Raw genomic sequence first — 20,548 nt, 5'->3', positions numbered from 1 at the left:
CACAATGTGTGTTAATTTTCATAATTTTTCTTTCACACTCCTGTCCCATAAAACCCCAAATTTAAAAAATAAGGTTTAAAAATCTCCCATGTTTGTGCTTTCAAATATAAGACATTGGAAGTTGCGAAAGTGAATTTAAAGCTGTAATCGCTAAATAATTGACACCAAATTCAAATTGTTGAAACTCCGTCTTTAATGGTCCGTTACAACAACAAAAAAGATTACATATTGCAAATATAATTTCTTGTTCATTTGATACATCAGTTTTTATCAGGGAAGAAAACTCCCACGTTTCAAATGTCATACGTTTATTGGGGTCAAATATAGAGAATTTAAATAAATAATAAAATATCATAAAGTACATATCGTTTTATTTAGACACTAATTAGCAATTATTGGCGGATAATTGTTTTTTTTTTTGTTATTGTCTAACTTGGCTCTAGACTGCAATTTTAATGGGTTAACCTCAAAACACGTCTAAATTTTGCATTGTTTTTAATTTATTTGAAAAAATATGGGCCAATATATGAAAGTCATTCAGTAAAGGTTTGTTTTAGATGAGGTAGAAACAAACAAAGGAAGGGCGGATTGAAAGATGACGCACTCTGATCTATTGAAGCACCAAAACTATTTGCGAATGTGAGCCGTGCCAAACATAAATAATGACGGGAAACACTCCATGCCTAGGATAAACAATCCTGTGTGTGTGAATGAATGTTCACACCGGCAGCATTGTGGAATTTAAAAAAGATACTTGATTTTCATAAGTACCGTATTTTCAAGACTATATGGCCCATCGTATTTTAGGCCGTAGTGTCAGTAACGAGAGCTATTTCTGTATTTTAAACACACAAAGGACGCACCGTTTGTATAGACGCATATATATTAAATATGAATATCTAACCGCAATAGCGCTGGCTACCGGAAGCAGCCCCAGACTCCTTTTCCGGTTTCCGGTGCGCAGTGACTGCTGGGATATATAGTTCTTGCACGCTACACCCGCACGCTAAAAACACGTTTTTAAAAAGGCAACGGAAGCAAAACTGAGTTGGGTTGTACTTTATTTAGCCATTTTACAACTTACTCACGTCATCATCACCCACAAATCCATCATAGTCCTCATTTTCTGTGTCCGAATTGAACAATTGTCTTGTGTTTGTAAGGTTTTTTTGGGGGTTTGTAAGGGGAATCATAATCATTTATAAGGGCAGTTATCGGCAGAGGTTGACAGGTATGTTATCGCTAAAATAACCCCCAATTAGTTGGGCTAGAGTTGTCAAGTGAGAGAAATGACAAAGAATTTTTTTATTGTTTTGTAAAGCGTGTGGGGAAACCGCACAAACGCATTCACCCGCGAGAAATGACGCAAGTACGTGAACTAACTCGTCTTTGTTTCCAGATCGGCACGTGGCTGCGACTCCGCTCAAGACGACGTGGGGACGGGCGCGCCACCCACGTTTGGACCAGCGTCTTTATGCTGAGGTATGACCACGGCAGGGTAGGAGCCCTTCGCTTACCTTCGCCGTCCCACTTTCTCTTTTTTGGGGGGGATTTTCGTAAAATCTGCACCCAAAACAAGGACATTTGGACCCCATTTTTGGCGTGTCGGATTCAGGATCCATTGGTCGCGTGTTTCCAATACCGTCATAGTTTGGTACTGGTGGTTAATTTAAACTACAGGGCAAACGTGTTTTTCCAAATGATTATGGTAACAATGTAAGATTCGTAAACAAGTCAAACTGCAGGGCTGATTTTAACACGGAAAAAAATAGGGCACTTTTTTGTAACTTACGGGAGTCTGTTTTATTTTGAAGTCTACTCCTTAGCGCAAGGGTGTCAGACTCGGCTTGGTTCGCGGGCCGCTTTAACGTCAACTTGATTTCACGTGGGCCGGACCATTTTAAATTAATATTTCGATTTTTTTTATTTTTTATAAATGGATTAAAAGAACTGGATTAAAAGCCCTGAATATTCAGTTTTTTATAGATCTAAAACAATGTTTATTTTAGCTTTTTTAAAATATATTACCGCCTCAAGGCCCCACAGCTCGAGGACACATTGTTTTCGGACGCTTTTCTACAAAACCCACTTCCTCTTTTGCTCATGTGAACTTATTTTATTATATTGCATTTATTTCTTAGCATTGTTTAGAGAGCGAGAGAATGCAGCAGAGTGTCAAAATAGAAAATGGGAAAATGGGTTTAATAGAAAATGGGTTGGACCGTTGGAGTGACTGCAATAATCATATTTTGCATGTATTTAATGGCAGATATTTGTTCTTTGATTTTATTATTCTTATCTATTTAAACATTTTTTTTTAGCAGATGACTTCACGCCCCCCTTGAATTCTCTTTGCGCCTCCCTAGGGGGGCGCGCCCCCCAGTTTTCCCAGTCTTCAAGGCCAAATAGGAAAAAAATCCGATAGCGTCTCTGGTATTGTTCAGAGGGCCGGTCCAAATGTGCCGGCGGGCCGTAGTTTGGTGACCCCTGGTCTTAATGGTGTTTCCTTCCCTCAGCTTGCTGAATTCGGCTTCTTGCACACTGTCCTTGCACCAATCCAAAGACGCGCAGCTTTGCCTCCGCATGTTGACGCCTGCCATTAAGGTGAGCCAAAGGTATTCCAATCCTCTTGCCTCCTCTTTTCGTCCTGTGTTCCGTCCAAGCCGACGAGCCGCTTGTCGTCTTTGCCCCTTTTTAGGCGTCCGGCGCCATGTTGTACGCGCCGACCATGGATGACATTCAGGTAAGTCACAAGCCTCTCAAATTCCGTCACGTTGGGGGAACCCAAACCGGCAAAGTCCATCATTCATACGTCCAATTTTTTTTTGTTTTTGCGAACCGCTTATCCTCACGAGGGTCGCAGGGGGTGCTGGAGCTCACTGAATCGGTGGCCAGCCAATCGGAGAGCACGAGAAAAGAAAGGACAACCAATCATACCTAGGGGAAATTTAAGACCCCTTACTATACATGGTTGTTTTTTTTTAAGAAAAAAAGCCTTACTATACTATGTCGTTTTTTAAGGAAAACAGCCTTGCTACACATGGTCGTTTTTTTTAAAACAAAAAAAGCCTTACTATGCTATGTCGTTTTTTTAAAAGAAAAAAAGCCTTACTATACTATGTCGTTTTTTTAAGAAAAAAAGCCTTACTATACTATGTCGTTTTTTTAAGAAAAAAAAAAGCCTTACTATACTATGTCGTTTTTTAAGAAAAAAAAGCCTTACTATACTATGTCGTTTTTTTAAGAAAAAAAGCCTTACTATACTATGTCGTTTTTTTAAGAAAAAAAGCCTTACTATACTATGTCGTTTTTTTAAGAAAAAAAAAGCCTTACTATACTATGTCGTTTTTTAAGGAAAAAAAGCCTTACTATACTATGTCGTTTTTTTAAGAAAAAAAGCCTTACTATACTATGTCGTTTTTTTAAGAAAAAAAAAAAGCCTTACTATACTATGTCGTTTTTTAAGAAAAAAAAGCCTTACTATACTATGTCGTTTTTTTTTTAAGAAAAAAAGCCTTACTATACTATGTCGTTTTTTTAAGAAAAAAAGCCTTACTATACTATGTCGTTTTTTTAAGAAAAAAAAAGCCTTACTATACTATGTCGTTTTTTAAGGAAAAAAAGCCTTACTATACTATGTCGTTTTTTTAAGAAAAAAAGCCTTACTATGCTATGTCGTTTTTTTAAGAAAAAAAGCCTTACTATACTATGTCGTTTTTTTAAGAAAAAAAGCCTTACTATACTATGTCGTTTTTTTAAGAAAAAAAAAAGCCTTACTATACTATGTCGTTTTTTAAGAAAAAAAAGCCTTACTATACTATGTCGTTTTTTTAAGAAAAAAAGCCTTACTATACTATGTCGTTTTTTAAAGAAAAAAAGCCTTACTATACTATGTCGTTTTTTTAAGAAAAAAAGCCTTACTATACTATGTCGTTTTTTTAAGAAAAAAAGCCTTACTATACTATGTCGTTTTTTTAAGAAAAAAAAAAGCCTTACTATACTATGTCGTTTTTTAAGAAAAAAAAGCCTTACTATACTATGTCGTTTTTTTAAGAAAAAAAGCCTTACTATACTATGTCGTTTTTTTAAGAAAAAAAAGCCTTACTATACTATGTCGTTTTTTTAAGAAAAAAAAAAGCCTTACTATACTATGTCGTTTTTTAAGAGAAAAAAAAGCCTTACTATACTATGTCGTTTTTTTAAGAAAAAAAGCCTTACAATACTATGTCGTTTTTTAAGAAAAAAAAGCCTTACTATACTATGTCGTTTTTTAAAGAAAAAAAGCCTTACTATACTATGTCGTTTTTTTAAGAAAAAAAAGCCTTACTATACTATGTCGTTTTTTAAGAAAAAAAAGCCTTACTATACTATGTCGTTTTTTTAAGAAAAAAAGCCTTACTATACTATGTCGTTTTTTTAAGAAAAAAAGCCTTACTATACTATGTCGTTTTTTTAAGAAAAAAAGCCTTACTATACTATGTCGTTTTTTTAAGAAAAAAAAAAGCCTTACAATACTATGTCGTTTTTTAAGAAAAAAAAGCCTTACTATACTATGTCGTTTTTTAAAGAAAAAAAAAGCCTTACTATACTATCTCGTTTTTTAAAAAGAAAAAAAGCCTTACTATACTATGTCGTTTTTTAAGAAAAAAAAGCCTTACTATACTATGTCGTTTTTTTAAAGAAAAAAAGCCTTACTATACTATGTCGTTTTTTTAAAAGAAAAAAAAGCCTTACTATACTATCTCGTTTTTTAAAAAGAAAAAAAGCCTTACTATACTATGTCGTTTTTTAAAGAAAAAAAGCCTTACTATACTATGTCGTTTTTTAAGAAAAAAAGCCTTACTATACTATGTCGTTTTTTTAAAGAAAAAAAGCCTTACTATACTATGTCGTTTTTTTAAAAGAAAAAAAAGCCTTACTATACTATCTCGTTTTTTAAAAAGAAAAAAAGCCTTACTATACTATGTCGTTTTTTTAAGAAAAAAAAAGCCTTACTATACTATGTCGTTTTTTAAGAAAAAAAGCCTTACTATACTATGTCGTTTTTTTAAGAAAAAAAGCCTTACTATACTATGTCGTTTTTTTAAGAAAAAAAGCCTTACAATACTATGTCGTTTTTTAAGAAAAAAAAGCCTTACTATACTATGTCGTTTTTTAAAGAAAAAAAAAGCCTTACTATACTATCTCGTTTTTTAAAAAGAAAAAAAGCCTTACTATACTATGTCGTTTTTTAAGAAAAAAAAGCCTTACTATACTATGTCGTTTTTTTAAGAAAAAAAGCCTTACTATACTATGTCGTTTTTTTAGAAAAAAAGCCTTACTATACTATGTCGTTTTTTTTAAAGAAAAAAAAAGCCTTACTATACTATCTCGTTTTTTAAAAAGAAAAAAAGCCTTACTATACTATGTCGTTTTTTAAGAAAAAAAAGCCTTACTATACTATGTCGTTTTTTTAAGAAAAAAAGCCTTACTATACTATGTCGTTTTTTAAGAGAAAAAAAAGCCTTACTATACTATGTCGTTTTTTTAAAAGAAAAAAAGCCTTACTATACTATGTCGTTTTTTTAAAGAAAAAAAGCCGTACTATACTAAGTCATTTTTTGAAGAAAAAAAGCCTTACTATACACTCATTTAAAAAAAAAAAGCCTTTTAAGTGTTAAACCAGCTAGCCTAGCTTGATTTTGCAATGTGGGAGGAAACCGGAGTACCCAGAAAAACCCCACCAAAGCCTAGGTAGAACATGCAAACCGGTTGGACAGCGAGGACCCACCTGGGATCGAACCCAGAAATGCGCGCCCGATGTGATTGGAGTAACACGCTAAAATATGGAATTTAAAAAAAAATGGCGTAGACTGTGATACTATCCAAACATTTCCCATAATGCCTTTTTCTACTATTTCTCCCTCAGACAAAGTGCCACCTCCTTTCCCTCAAATGTTTCATTTTGGAGCTGGTGATGGTCATCGAAGAAGAGGAAGTCGACGACGAGGTTTCCGACTGCGTCCGCAATTTCGCCGAGAGTTTGCGAGATCATCAAAGCCACGCCGTGAGTCCCCAGCCGTCCACGGCCATCGGCGTCCAATCCGTCCACATTTAACTTTGTTGGAAATATGAATTTTGTATTTTTGCAGCCCAGCTGTCCACCGTGCGAGGCGCACTCGCTTGGAAATATCACCACCTTTTTGGACAGACTGAACAAGCTCCTGCAAGCCATGCCGCAATTAAAACAAATGTCGTGAGGTGAAAACACGTATGTACAAAATATATTACCGTATTTTCACGACTATAACGCACACATAAAATACATCGACATCAACACAGCTTTACAAAGATTGGCAGGCAGCGTTGGGCTAGTTATGCTAGCTACTAGCTAGCTACTATTTGCGAAAGGATTGTGGCCGCCTGGACGAACGTATAAAACTCAGCGTTTTCGATGACTCATTTGGACAATTGTTCAATTCGGACACAGAAAATGAGGACTTTGATGGATTTGTGGGTGATGATGACGTGAGTAAGTTGTAAAATGGCTAAATAAAGTACAACCGAACTCCGTTTTGCTTCCGTTGCCTTGTTAAAAACGTGTTTTTAGCGTGTGGGTGTAGCGTGCAAGAACTATATATCCCAGCAGTCACTGCTTCCGGTAGCCAGCGCTATTGCGGTTCGATATTCATGTATAATATATCATATATGCGCCTTTAAAAACGGTGCGTCCTTTGTGTGTTTAAAATACAGAAATAGCACTCGTTACTGACACTGCGGCTAAAAATACGATGCGCCCTATAGTCGTGAAAATACGGTATATGTATGATGGAATATGTTGTTTTTTTTGTGTGACTATAAATACCCGAAATGTAGCAGCAGGTGCCAATGCTTAGACAGCGTGTGAAGCTAATGCCATAAACTAATTCATAAACTGACGATTAATGGGCTTGGAAATTAAATATGACGTCGCTATGTCAAGGTAAGATTGTTTTATGGATATAAATATTCTGATATCAATGAATACACTAAAAGGAATATTTTTCTTGCTGATTTTTATTAGTGTTTTATCCTTAAAAATATTAATTAAAATTATAAAATAAAATATTTAGTCTTTAAAATATTAATAGGAAGTAAAATAATTACTTTAATTTTTTAAATTTTTTTAAAAGACAAAAGATAAATATAAATAATTGTGTAATTTATGGACAATAAGTCACACTTGATTATGAGCTCTACCGACCAAATTCTTTTAAATGAAAATGATATTTATTCATGTGAGCCACAGATTTATTTACGCTAAGAGTTTATTAGTATTAAAATCCCCAAATAATCCACAGAAGATTAATTTAAAAAAGTATATAGTCTGCAAATTATTCAATTTTTTTTAAACAAATTGAAATGAATGCTTTTATTGTAATTATACAAGTATAATAATATTTAAATCTTTCAAATCACCAAAAACAAAAAAAAAGGCCAAATGGATTTAGACTTTTAGCTCAACAAAATCTCATATTTAAAAAAAAATAATTTATTAATAAAGTAGCTGTCATTTAGTTGACTGATTTTAATAACTTTTCATTTTGGGGCTCACAGCACAAAGTGGAGGCCAGAAAAATATTTCTTTCAAAATAGTTTTAGTTTTGTACCTAAATTCTAGAATGTCAAAATTCTAAACTAAAGTTTATTTGAAGGTTTTCCTGTATTTTATACTTAAAAAACAGATGTAGCAAAACAGGAAACATTTTAAATATATATTTTTTGTGTTAGAAAAGTGGATTTTGTTATTTTATGTTAAGAGTGTACTGTACACACATATATACATATATATATATATAATAGAGCCCCCTAGTGGCCTGAAATGTATGAATCCAATTGACATGATGTGCAATATGTACAACATTTTTGACATTTTATTGAATGTCCTGATTGTTTGTTTAAAAGTAAAATTTTCTCGTATACAAGTGAATTTTTCTCGTATTAATAAAACAGGCGACTAAATCGCGCCTCATTTGTTGGTTGGTATGTGTATCAAAACACGAGCAACACGGAAATGGAAAAAAACTGGTTTATTTGTTAAAAAGGATGTTAACACTGTAGAAAAATATAAATAATTGTGGTTTTCCTCAAATTGGAGCTGCTCCAACCTTATCGTACCTTATCGTACAATTCCAAATGGTCAACAAAGGCAGGAAGCCATCGCTCAAGTGTCCGCTTTCCCATACGAGCCCTCGGGGGGCCTGTAAAACTTTGGGAAGGCCATCAGTTGCAGCACATTGAAGGCGTACTTCCTGCAGCCCATGTTCTTCTCCACGTTGTCCATGCGGCAGCCCTCTCTGGCGGCCAAATGCAACAACAAAAAAAAGCATCAACGTGGGACTCGCCTAAAACAAGGTAAACCTATTTTTCTTTCCTTTTAAATCTATTCATCTCATGCCCCCCAAAAATGTTGGAAGTTTTATATCAAGTGCTTTGAATAGACAGACCCAAACTGATCTGAAGAGAGTACCGGAATAAGGTGAGTGGGTGAGTTGTTGTTTTTTTTAGGCCGTGACATCGACGTGCGCTTATTATATAACAAGACGCAACTACAAAGTCCGTTTTGCGTGTTATAGCTGTTTTGCATTCTCCGACGACAAAGGTCTTCACCAGCCTGTCCTTATTAAATGTGAACGGTGTCTTTAAGTAATGCTAGAAATCTCACGTTGTTGTTTTTGAAACAGCGCCTTCGCTAATCTTTACCTCGTGGGAAAAACGTTGTGAATTCTAAAACTATTGTCGCGCTAACGTATCGATTGTTAGTTGACACACACACCCACACAACTTGAACTTTTTAAGTTATAATGAACTTGAAGCCTTACTATACTATGTCGTTTATTACGGAAAAAAGCCTTACTATACTATGTCGTTTTTAAGAGAAAAAAAAGCCTTACTATACTATGTCGTTTTTTAAAGAAAAAAAGCCTTACTATACTATGTCGTTTTTTAAGAAAAAAAGCCTCACTATACTATGTCATTTTTTACGAAAAAAGCCTTACTATACTATATCGTTAATTACGGAGAAAAAAAAGCCTTATAATACTGTCATTTTTTTAAAGAAAAAAGAGCCTTCCTATACTATGTAGTTTTTTTACGCAAAAAAGCCTCACTAAACTGTCGTTTTTTAAGAAAAAAAGCCTTACTATACTATGTCGTTTTTAAAGAAAAAAAAGCCTTACTATACTATGTCGTTTTTTAAAGAAAAAAGCCTTACTATACTGTCATTTTTTGAGAAAAAAAGCCTTACTATACTATGTCGTCTTTTAAGAAAAAAAGCTTTACTATCTTATGTCGTTTTTTTAGAAAAAAAAACTTACTATACTATCATGTTTTAAGAAAAAAAGCCTTACTATACTATGTCGTTTTTTACGAAAAAAAAGCCTTACTATACTATGTCGTTTTTTAAAGAAAAAAAGCCTTACGTATAGATTGTTAGTTGACACCCACCCACCCATTTGAACTTTTTAAGTTAAAATGATCTCACACGTAAATATCTCCCACACATTATAACAGATGTTATTTTCTATTTGCACTACTAACACCCTCATAAATACTTGTAAAGCGCACTCACACACACACTAGCGAAACGCCCTCATTCACATCACCAAAACAATAAATATGATTTCAGATCCCGGCAGAAAACGACGAGCGCAGCCCAGAAGACGGCAAGTAAAAGCGTGGTAATTGTCAACAACTTTATTGATACTTTGCCAACAGAAAAACCAGACTTAAAATGAGCCAGACGACCAGCAGGTGGGAGCTGACGAGGAGCAGGGCGATGGGGTAAAAGTGGCGCGACGTGGGTTTGCTCTCGGACGCCGCCGCCGCCGCGCCCGCTTCGGGGTCCTCCCCGTGCCCCGGCGCTCCGTGGGACAGCCGACTGAGCAACGGACGGACGACAACCCCCGATCGCGGGCAGAGAGAAAAAAGCCAAAGAAGGTGAGTTAGTGAAAGACTTTTAGCCCGTGAAGGCAATGACGACAGGTAAGTAAAGCGTCCAAGCTGGGGGGACATGGAGGATGGATGGATGGATGGCGTTGCAGTACAGAAAGGAAATGGCATGCAGGAAGCACCAACATGGCTAACCCTTAGCTTACAATTTTGAGCGACCGTCCTCATGCATGTAATTGGTTTCTTATTTTGGACTCAGGTATGAATATCAAAATATCCTCAACTTTTAAAAGAAATTAAGTTCTTTATCATATCTTATCTGAATTTGGTGCAATTCTTTTACAGATGGAACATTAAAGAGTCCAAGAGTTTGCAGTGCAAAAATGCCATTGCCCGCCCGCTCTCAACACACCTGCCTACCTGCCAATTAGTTCTCTCCGAAGCCAAAAAAAATCTCTGAAAAAATCCCACTAACCTGCTCAGTATCCTAAACACGACTACGCGCAAACCAGTTGAGCAGGTCTTAGTCACGGACCTACTTTGGTGTATTTTGTTTATAACAACCTTAGGTGAATCCACGTCAGCAATGCCACCCAAATACATTCCGGCAAGTCGTGCATATTTCAACTGTGATATCTATCTAGTGCACTACAGTTTTTTTTCTGGACTCCCCATTCTGACGCCTGGCTGTGTCGTATTGCTTGATGTCAATATGTATGTATGTATACATACATGCATACGTATGAATACATACGTGGATATGTATGCATACATACATGGCTATGTATGTATGCATACATACATAGCCATGTATGCATACATACATACATACATAGGCATGTATGTATGCATACATACATACATAGCCATGTATGTATGCATACATACATGGCTATGTATGTATGTATGTATGCATACATACATACATAGCCATGTATGTATGCATACATACATGGCTATGTATGTATGTATGCATACATACATGGCTATGTATGTATGCATACATACATGCCTATGTATGTATGTATGCATACATACATGGCTATGTATGTATGTATGCATACATACATACATGGCTATGTATGTATGTATGCATACATACATACATGGCTATGTATGTATGCATGCATACATACACAGGTATGTATGCATGCATACATACACAGGTATGTATGCATGCATACATACACAGGTATGTATGCATGCATACATACCTATGTATGTATGCATGCATACATACACAGGTATGTATGCATGCATACATACCTATGTATGTATGCATGCATACATACACAGGTATGTATGCATGCATACATAGCTATGTATGTATGCATGCATACATACACAGGTATGTATGCATGCATACATAGCTATGTATGTATGCATGCATGCATACATACACAGGTATGTATGCATGCATACATACACAGGTATGTATGCATGCATACATACACAGGTATGTATGCATGCATACATACACAGGTATGTATGCATGCATACATACACAGGTATGTATGCATGCATACATACACAGGTATGTATGCATGCATACATACACAGGTATGTATGCATGCATACATACACATGTATGTATGCATGCATGCATACATACCTATGTATGTATGCATGCATGCATACATACCTATGTATGTATGCATGCATGCATACATACCTATGTATGTATGTATGCATGCATGCATACATACCTATGTATGTATGCATGCATGCATACATACCTATGTATGTATGTATGCATGCATGCATACATACCTATGTATGTATGCATGCATGCATACATACCTATGTATGCATGCATGCATACATACCTATGTATGCATGCATACATACCTATGTATGCATGCATACATACCTATGTATGCATGCATACATACACAGGCATGTATGCATGCATACATACACAGGCATGTATGCATGCATACATACACAGGCATGTATGCATGCATACATACACAGGCATGTATGCATGCATACATACACAGGCATGTATGCATGCATACATACACAGGTATGTATGCATGCATACATACACAGGTATGTATGCATGCATACATACACAGGTATGTATGCATGCATACATACACAGGTATGTATGCATGCATACATACACAGGTATGTATGCATGCATACATACATAGGTATGTATGCATACATACATACGTATGTATGTATGCATACATACATATGTATGTATGTATGTATGTATGCATACATACATACATATGTATGTATGCATACATACATACATACATATGTATGTATGTATGTATGTATGTATGTATGCATACATACATACATATGTATGTATGTATGTATGTATGTATGTATGTATGTATGCATGCATACATACATAGGTATGTATGCATGCATACATACATACATAGGTATGTATGCATGCATACATACATACATAGGTATGTATGCATGCATACATACATAGGTATGTATGTATGCATGCATACATACGTAGGTATGCATGTATACATACGTACGTATGTAAGCATGCATACCTACGTATGTATGCATACATACATACATATGTATGTATGTATGCATACATACATACATATGTATGTATGTATGCATGCATACATACATACATATGTATGTATGCATGCATACATACATACATATGTATGTATGTATGCATACATACATATGTATGTATGTATGCATGCATACATACATATGTATGTATGTATGCATGCATACATACATACATATGTATGTATGCATGCATACATACGTACGTAAGCATGCATACCTACTTATGTATGCATGCATACATATGTATGCATGCATACATATGTATGCATGCATACATACGTACGTAAGCATGCATACCTACGTATGTATGCATACATACATATGTATGCATACATACATATGTATGCATGCATACATATGTATGCATGCATACATATGTATGTATGCATACATACGTAGGTATGCATGCTTACGTACGTATGTATGCATGCATACATATGTATGCATGCATACATATGTATGCATGCATACATAAGTAGGTATGCATGCTTACGTACGTATGTATGCATGCATACATACATATGTATGTATGTATGCATGCATACATACATACATATGTATGTATGCATGCATACATACATACATATGTATGTATGTATGCATACATACATATGTATGTATGTATGCATGCATACATACATATGTATGTATGTATGCATGCATACATACATACATATGTATGTATGCATGCATACATACGTACGTAAGCATGCATACCTACTTATGTATGCATGCATACATATGTATGCATGCATACATATGTATGCATGCATACATACGTACGTAAGCATGCATACCTACGTATGTATGCATACATACATATGTATGCATACATACATATGTATGCATGCATACATATGTATGCATGCATACATATGTATGCATGCATACATACGTAGGTATGCATGCTTACGTACGTATGTATGCATGCATACGTACGTATGCATGCATACGTACGTATGCATGCATACGTACGTATGCATGCATACATACATATGTATGCATGCATACATACATGCGTGTCTCATCTTCTGAACCGCTGTATCCTCATTAGGATTGTGGTCTTTTACTTGAGCCTATCCCAGCTGTCTCTAGGCCAGAGGCGGAGGACACCCTGTATCTGTGGCCAGCCGATCGCAGAGCATGAAGAGACAACAGACAACCGATCATGCCTAGGGGCAATTTAGTGTGTCCAATCAGCCTACCAAGCATGGTCTTTTTTTAAAGTCTTGCTATACATGTAATTGTTTAATAAAAAGCTTTACTATACATGGTCTCTTTTTAAAAAGAAAAACCCTTACTATTCTATGTCGATTTTACGAAAAAAAAGCCTTACTATACTATGTCGTTTTTTTTAAGAAAAAAAGCCTTACTGTACTATGTCGTCTTAAGAAAAAAAAAGCCTTACTGTACTATGTCGTCTTAAGAAAAAAAGCCTCACTATACTATGTCGTTTTTTAAGAAGAAAAAAAACCTTACTATACTATGTCGTTTTTAACAAAAAAAGCCTTACTGTACTATGTCGTCTTTTTAAGGAAAAAAGCCTTACTATACTATGTCGTTGTTGTTTTTTTAGAAAAAAAGCCTTACTATAATACTATGTCGTTTTTTAAGAAAAAAAGCCTTACTATAATACTATGTCGTTTTTTAAGAAAAAAAGCCTTAGTATAGTAATAGTTTTTAAAAAAAAACCTGACATATATATTTTTTCTTAAAAACGACATAGTATAGTAAGGTTTTTTTTCCTTAAAAAACGACATAGTATAGTGAGGCTTTTTTCTTAAAAAACGACATAGTATTATAGTAAGGCTTTTTTTTCTTAAAAACGACATAGTATAGTAAGGTATTTTTTCTTTTTAAAAAACGACATAGTATAGTAAGGCTTTTTTCTAAAAAAAAACGACATAGTATAGTAAGGCTTTTTTTCTTAAAAGACGACATAGTATAGTAAGGCTTTTTTTCTCAAAAAAATGACATAGTATAGTAAGGCTTTTTTCCTTAAAAAACGACATAATATAGTAAGGCTTTTTTCTTTAAAAAACGACATAGTATAGTAAGGCTTTTTTTCCCTAAAAAAACGACATAGTATAGTAAGGCTTTTTTACTTAAAAATGACATAGTATAGTAAGGCTTTTTTTCTTAAAAGACGACATAGTATTATAGTAAGGCTTTTTTTCAACAACAAAAAAACGACATAGTATAGTAAGGCTTTTTTTCTTTAAATAAAACGACATAGTATAGTAAGGCTTTTTTTTTTCTTTAAAAAACGACATAGTATAGTAAGGCTTTTTTTCCTAAAAAACGACACAGTATAGTAAGGCTTTTTTCTTAAAAAAGACATAGTATATTAAGGCTTTTTTACTTAAAAAATGACATAGTATAGTAAGGCTTTTTTTCTTAAAAGACGACATAGTACAGTAAGGCTTTTTTTTCTTAAAAAACGACATAGTATTATAGTAAGGCTTTAAAAAAAACGACATATTATAGTAAGGCTTTTTTTTCTTAAAAACGACATAGTATAGTAAGGTATTTTTTCTTTTTAAAAAACGACATAGTATAGTAAGGCTTTTTTTCTTAAAAGACGACATAGTATAGTAAGGCTTTTTTTCTCAAAAAAATGACATAGTATAGTAAGGCTTTTTTCTTTAAAAAATGACATAGTATAGTAAGGCTTTTTTCTTTAAAAAACGACATAGTATAGTAAGGCTTTTTCCCCCTAAAAAAACGACATAGTATAGTAAGGCTTTTTTTCTAAAAAAAACGACATAGTATAGTAAGGCTTTTTTTTCATTAAAAAACGACATAGTATATTAAGGCTTTTTTACTTAAAAATGACATAGTATAGTAAGGCTTTTTTTCTTAAAAGACGACATAGTATTATAGTAAGGCTTTTTTTCAACAAAAAAAACCGACATAGTATAGTAAGGCTTTTTTTCTTAAAAAAAAAACGACATAGTATAGTAAGGCTTTTTTTCCTAAAAAACGACACAGTATAGTAAGGCTTTTTTCTTAAAAAAGACATAGTATATTAAGGCTTTTTTACTTAAAAAATGACATAGTATAGTAAGGCTTTTTTTCTCAAAAAAATGACATAGTATAGTAAGGCTTTTTTCTTTAAAAAACGACATAGTATAGTAAGGCTTTTTTCTTTAAAAAACGACATAGTATAGTAAGGCTTTTTTTCCCTAAAAAAACGACATAGTATAGTAAGGCTTTTTTTCTTAAAAAACGACATAGTATAGTAAGGCTTTTTTACTTAAAAATGACATAGTATAGTAAGGCTTTTTTAAAAAAAAAAATGACATAGTATAGTAAGGCTTTTTTCTTTAAAAAACGACATAGTATAGTAAGGCTTTTTTTCCCTAAAAAACGACGTAGTATAGTAAGGCTTTTTTTCCTAAAAAACGACACAGTATAGTAAGGCTTTTTTCTTAAAAAAGACATAGTATATTAAGGCTTTTTTACTTAAAAGACGACATAGTATAGTAAGGCTTTTTTTCTCAAAAAAATGACATAGTATAGTAAGGCTTTTTTCTTTAAAAAACGACATATTATAGTAAGGCTTTTTTCTTTAAAAAACGACATAGTATAGTAAGGCTTTTTTTCCCTAAAAAAACGACATAGTATAGTAAGGCTTTTTTTCTTAAAAAATGACATAATATAGTAAGGCTTTTTTACTTAAAAATGACATAGTATAGTAAGGCTTTTTTTCTCAAAAAAATGACATAGTATAGTAAGGCTTTTTTCTTTAAAAAACGACATAGTATAGTAAGGCTTTTTTCTTTAAAAAACGACATAGTATAGTAAGGTTTTTTTTCCCTAAAAAAACGACATAGTATAGTAAGGCTTTTTTTCTTAAAAAACGACATAGTATAGTAAGGCTTTTTTACTTAAAAATGACATAGTATAGTAAGGCTTTTTTTCCCTAAAAAAACGACATAGTATAGTAAGGCTTTTTTTCCTAAAAAACGACACAGTATAGTAAGGCTTTTTTCTTAAAAAAGACATAGTATATTAAGGCTTTTTTACTTAAAAGACGACATAGTATAGTAAGGCTTTTTTCTCAAAAAAATGACATAGTATAGTAAGGCTTTTTTCTTTAAAAAACGACATAGTATAGTAAGGCTTTTTTTCCCTAAAAAAACGACATAGTATAGTAAGGCTTTTTTTCTTAAAAAACGACATAGTATAGTAAGGCTTTTTTACTTAAAAATGACATAGTATAGTAAGGCTTTTTTTCAAAAAAAAATGACATAGTATAGTAAGGCTTTTTTCTTTAAAAAATGACATAGTATAGTAAGGCTTTTTTTCCCTAAAAAAACGACATAGTATAGTAAGGCTTTTTTTCCTAAAAAACGACACAGTATAGTAAGGCTTTTTTCTTAAAAAAGACATAGTATATTAAGGCTTTTTTACTTAAAAGACGACATAGTATAGTAAGGCCTTTTTTCTCAAAAAAATGACATAGTATAGTAAGGCTTTTTTCTTTAAAAAACGACATAGTATAGTAAGGCTTTTTTCTTTAAAAAACGACATAGTATAGTAAGGCTTTTTTTCCCTAAAAAAACGACATAGTATAGTAAGGCTTTTTTTCTTAAAAAATGACATAGTATAGTAAGGCTTTTTTACTTAAAAATGACATAGTATAGTAAGGCTTTTTTTCTCAAAAAAATGACATAGTATAGTAAGGCTTTTTTCTTTAAAAAAACGACATAGTATAGTAAGGCTTTTTTCTTTAAAAAACGACATAGTATAGTAAGGCTTTTTTTCCCTAAAAAAACGACATAGTATAGTAAGGCTTTTTTTCTTAAAAAACGAGATAGTATAGTAAGGCTTTTTTTACTTAAAAATGACATAGTATAGTAAGGCTTTTTTTCCCTAAAAAAACGACATAGTATAGTAAGGCTTTTTTTCCTAAAAAACGACACAGTATAGTAAGGCTTTTTTCTTAAAAAAGACATAGTATATTAAGGCTTTTTTACTTAAAAGACGACATAGTATAGTAAGGCTTTTTTTCTCAAAAAATGACATAGTATAGTAAGGCTTTTTTCTTTAAAAAACGACATAGTATAGTAAGGCTTTTTTCTTTAAAAAACGACATAGTATAGTAAGGCTTTTTTTCCCTAAAAAAACGACATAGTATAGTAAGGCTTTTTTTCTTAAAAAACGACATAGTATAGTAAGGCTTTTTTTCTCAAAAAAATGACATAGTATAGTAAGGCTTTTTTCTTTAAAAAACGACATAGTATAGTAAGGCTTTTTTCTTTAAAAAACGACATAGTATAGTAAGGCTTTTTTTCCCTAAAAAAACGACATAGTATAGTAAGGCTTTTTTTCTTAAAAAACGACATAGTATAGTAAGGCTTTTTTACTTAAAAATGACATAGTATAGTAAGGCTTTTTTTCTTAAAAAACGACATAGTATAGTAAGGCTTTTTTTTCTAAAAAAAACGACATAGTATAGTAAGGCTTTTTTACTTAAAAATGACATAGTATAGTAAGGCTTTTTTTCTTAAAAAATGACATAGTATAGTAAGGCTTTTTTTTCTAAAAAAAACGACATAGTATAGTAAGGCTTTTTTTCTAAAAAAAAACGACATAGTATAGTAAGGCTTTTTTTTCATAAAAAAACGACATAGGATATTAAGGCTTTTTTACTTAAAAATGACATAGTATAGTAAGGCTTTTTTTCTTAAAAGACGACATAGTATTATAGTAAGGCTTTTTTTCAACAAAAAAAAAACGACATAGTATAGTAAGGCTTTTTTTCTTTAAAAAAACGACATAGTATAGTAAGGCTTTTTTTTTTCTTTAAAAAACGACATAGTATAGTAAGGCTTTTTTCTTAAAAAAGACATAGTATATTAAGGCTTTTTTACTTAAAAGACGACATAGTATAGTAAGGCTTTTTTTCTCAAAAAAATGACATAGTATAGTAAGGCTTTTTTCTTTAAAAAACGACATAGTATAGTAAGGCTTTTTTCTTTAAAAAACGACATAGTATAGTAAGGCTTTTTTTCCCTAAAAAAACGACATAGTATAGTAAGGCTTTTTTTTCTTAAAAAACGACATAGTATAGTAAGGCTTTTTTTCTAAAAAAAATGACATAGTATAGTAAGGCTTTTTTCTTTAAAAAACGACATAGTATAATAAGGCTTTTTTCTTTAAAAAACGACATAGTATAGTAAGGCTTTTTTTCCCTAAAAAAACGACATAGTATAGTAAGGCTTTTTTTCTTAAAAAACGACATAGTATAGTAAGGCTTTTTTACTTAAAAATGACATAGTATAGTAAGGCTTTTTTCTTTAAAAAACGACATAGTATAGTAAGGCTTTTTTTCCCTAAAAAAACGACATAGTATAGTAAGGCTTTTTTTTCTTAAAAAACGACATAGTATAGTAAGGCTTTTTTTCTCAAAAAAATGACATAGTATAGTAAGGCTTTTTTCTTTAAAAAACGACATAGTATAATAAGGCTTTTTTCTTTAAAAAACGACATAGTATAGTAAGGCTTTTTTTCCCTAAAAAAACGACATAGTATAGTAAGGCTTTTTTTCTTAAAAAACGACATAGTATAGTAAGGCTTTTTTACTTAAAAATGACATAGTATAGTAAGGCTTTTTTTCCCTAAAAAAACGACATAGTATAGTAAGGCTTTTTTTCCTAAAAAACGACACAGTATAGTAAGGCTTTTTTCTTAAAAAAGACATAGTATATTAAGGCTTTTTTACTTAAAAGACGACATAGTATAGTAAGGCTTTTTTTCTCAAAAAAATGACATAGTATAGTAAGGCTTTTTTCTTTAAAAAACGACATAGTATAGTAAGGCTTTTTTCTTTAAAAAACGACATAGTATAGTAAGGCTTTTTTTCCCTAAAAAAACGACATAGTATAGTAAGGCTTTTTTTTCTTAAAAAACGACATATTATAGTAAGGCTTTTTTTCTCAAAAAAATGACATAGTATAGTAAGGCTTTTTTCTTTAAAAAACGACATAGTATAGTAAGGCTTTTTTCTTTAAAAAACGACATAGTATAGTAAGGCTTTTTTTCCCTAAAAAACGACATAGTATAGTAAGGCTTTTTTCTTTAAAAAACGACATAGTATAGTAAGGCTTTTTTACTTAAAAATGACATAGTATAGTAAGGCTTTTTTTCTTAAAAAAATGACATAGTATAGTAAGGCTTTTTTTTCTAAAAAAAACGACATAGTATAGTAAGGCTTTTTTTCTAAAAAAAAACGACATAGTATAGTAAGGCTTTTTTTTCATAAAAAAACGACATAGGATATTAAGGCTATTTTACTTAAAAATGACATAGTATAGTAAGGCTTTTTTTCTTAAAAGACGACATAGTATTATAGTAAGGCTTTTTTTCAACAAAAAAAAAACGACATAGTATAGTAAGGCTTTTTTTCTTTAAAAAAACGACATAGTATAGTAAGGCTTTTTTTTTTCTTTAAAAAACGACATAGTATAGTAAGGCTTTTTTCCCTAAAAAACGACACAGTATAGTAAGGCTTTTTTCTTAAAAAAGGCATAGTATATTAAGGCTTTTTTACTTAAAAAATGACATAGTATAGTAAGGCTTTTTCAAAAAAAAAACGACATAGTATAGTAAGGCTTTTTTTCTTAAAAGACGACATAGTACAGTAAGGCTTTTTTTTCTTAAAAAATGACATAGTATAGTAAGGCTTTTTTCTTAAAAAACGACATAGTATTATAGTAAGGCTTTAAAAAAAACGACATATTATAGTAAGGCTTTTTTCTTAAAAAAGACATAGTATATTAAGGCTTTTTTACTTAAAAGACGACATAGTATAGTAAGGCTTTTTTTCTCAAAAAAAATGACATAGTATAGTAAGGCTTTTTTCTTTAAAAAACGACATAGTATAGTAAGGCTTTTTTCTTTAAAAAACGACATAGTATAGTAAGGCTTTTTTTCCCTAAAAAAACGACATAGTATAGTAAGGCTTTTTTTCTTAAAAAACGACATAGTATAGTAAGGCTTTTTTACTTAAAAATGACATAGTATAGTAAGGCTTTTTTTCCCTAAAAAAACGACATAGTATAGTAAG

General features: G+C 32.2%; 2 protein-coding genes and 2 long non-coding RNA genes across 16 annotated transcripts in view; 3 read left to right on the top strand and 1 right to left on the bottom strand.

The window, feature by feature from the left end:
• The window catches only part of il15 (interleukin 15), a 9,105-nt gene extending 1,980 nt beyond the window's left edge, over positions 1 to 7,125 (top strand). The window contains exons 2-6 of the mRNA XM_077606191.1: positions 1,400 to 1,482; positions 2,517 to 2,604; positions 2,699 to 2,743; positions 5,909 to 6,046; positions 6,132 to 7,125. Of these exons, the coding sequence (XP_077462317.1) occupies positions 1,400 to 1,482; positions 2,517 to 2,604; positions 2,699 to 2,743; positions 5,909 to 6,046; positions 6,132 to 6,239 (462 nt within the window). The 3' untranslated portion in view covers positions 6,240 to 7,125. The remainder of the gene's footprint in view (positions 1 to 1,399; positions 1,483 to 2,516; positions 2,605 to 2,698; positions 2,744 to 5,908; positions 6,047 to 6,131) is intronic.
• Positions 7,126 to 7,152: 27 nt separating this feature from the next.
• Positions 7,153 to 10,681, top strand: LOC144077770 (uncharacterized). Of its 2 annotated transcripts, none has more exons than XR_013301089.1 (3): positions 7,153 to 8,373; positions 8,464 to 8,497; positions 9,736 to 10,681. It is a non-coding gene; the product is annotated as an uncharacterized LOC144077770 (long non-coding RNA). The 2 variants fall into 2 exon arrangements; XR_013301088.1 differs by having other exon boundaries at positions 9,647 to 10,681.
• The window catches only part of inpp4b (inositol polyphosphate-4-phosphatase type II B), a 142,709-nt gene continuing 130,194 nt past the window's right edge, over positions 8,034 to 20,548 (bottom strand). For 10 of the 12 annotated variants that reach the window (XM_077605735.1, XM_077605739.1, XM_077605736.1 and 7 more), the window contains one exon: positions 9,700 to 9,898. In XM_077605735.1, the coding sequence (XP_077461861.1) occupies positions 9,715 to 9,898 (184 nt within the window). In that variant the 3' untranslated portion in view covers positions 9,700 to 9,714. Of the gene's footprint in view, positions 8,316 to 9,699; positions 9,899 to 20,548 lie in introns of those variants that run through there. The other 2 variants (XM_077605740.1, XM_077605741.1) reach the window with 1 other exon arrangement.
• On the top strand, positions 18,954 to 20,303 carry LOC144077773 (uncharacterized). Its single transcript, XR_013301091.1, has 2 exons — positions 18,954 to 19,878; positions 20,093 to 20,303. It is a non-coding gene; the product is annotated as an uncharacterized LOC144077773 (long non-coding RNA).

Source organism: Stigmatopora argus, chromosome 7 (assembly GCF_051989625.1).
Source record: "Stigmatopora argus isolate UIUO_Sarg chromosome 7, RoL_Sarg_1.0, whole genome shotgun sequence".
Classification (NCBI taxonomy): Eukaryota; Metazoa; Chordata; class Actinopteri; order Syngnathiformes; family Syngnathidae; genus Stigmatopora; species Stigmatopora argus.
Note: the sequence above shows the minus strand (reverse complement) of the source record. Positions and strands in the feature narration are given on the sequence as shown.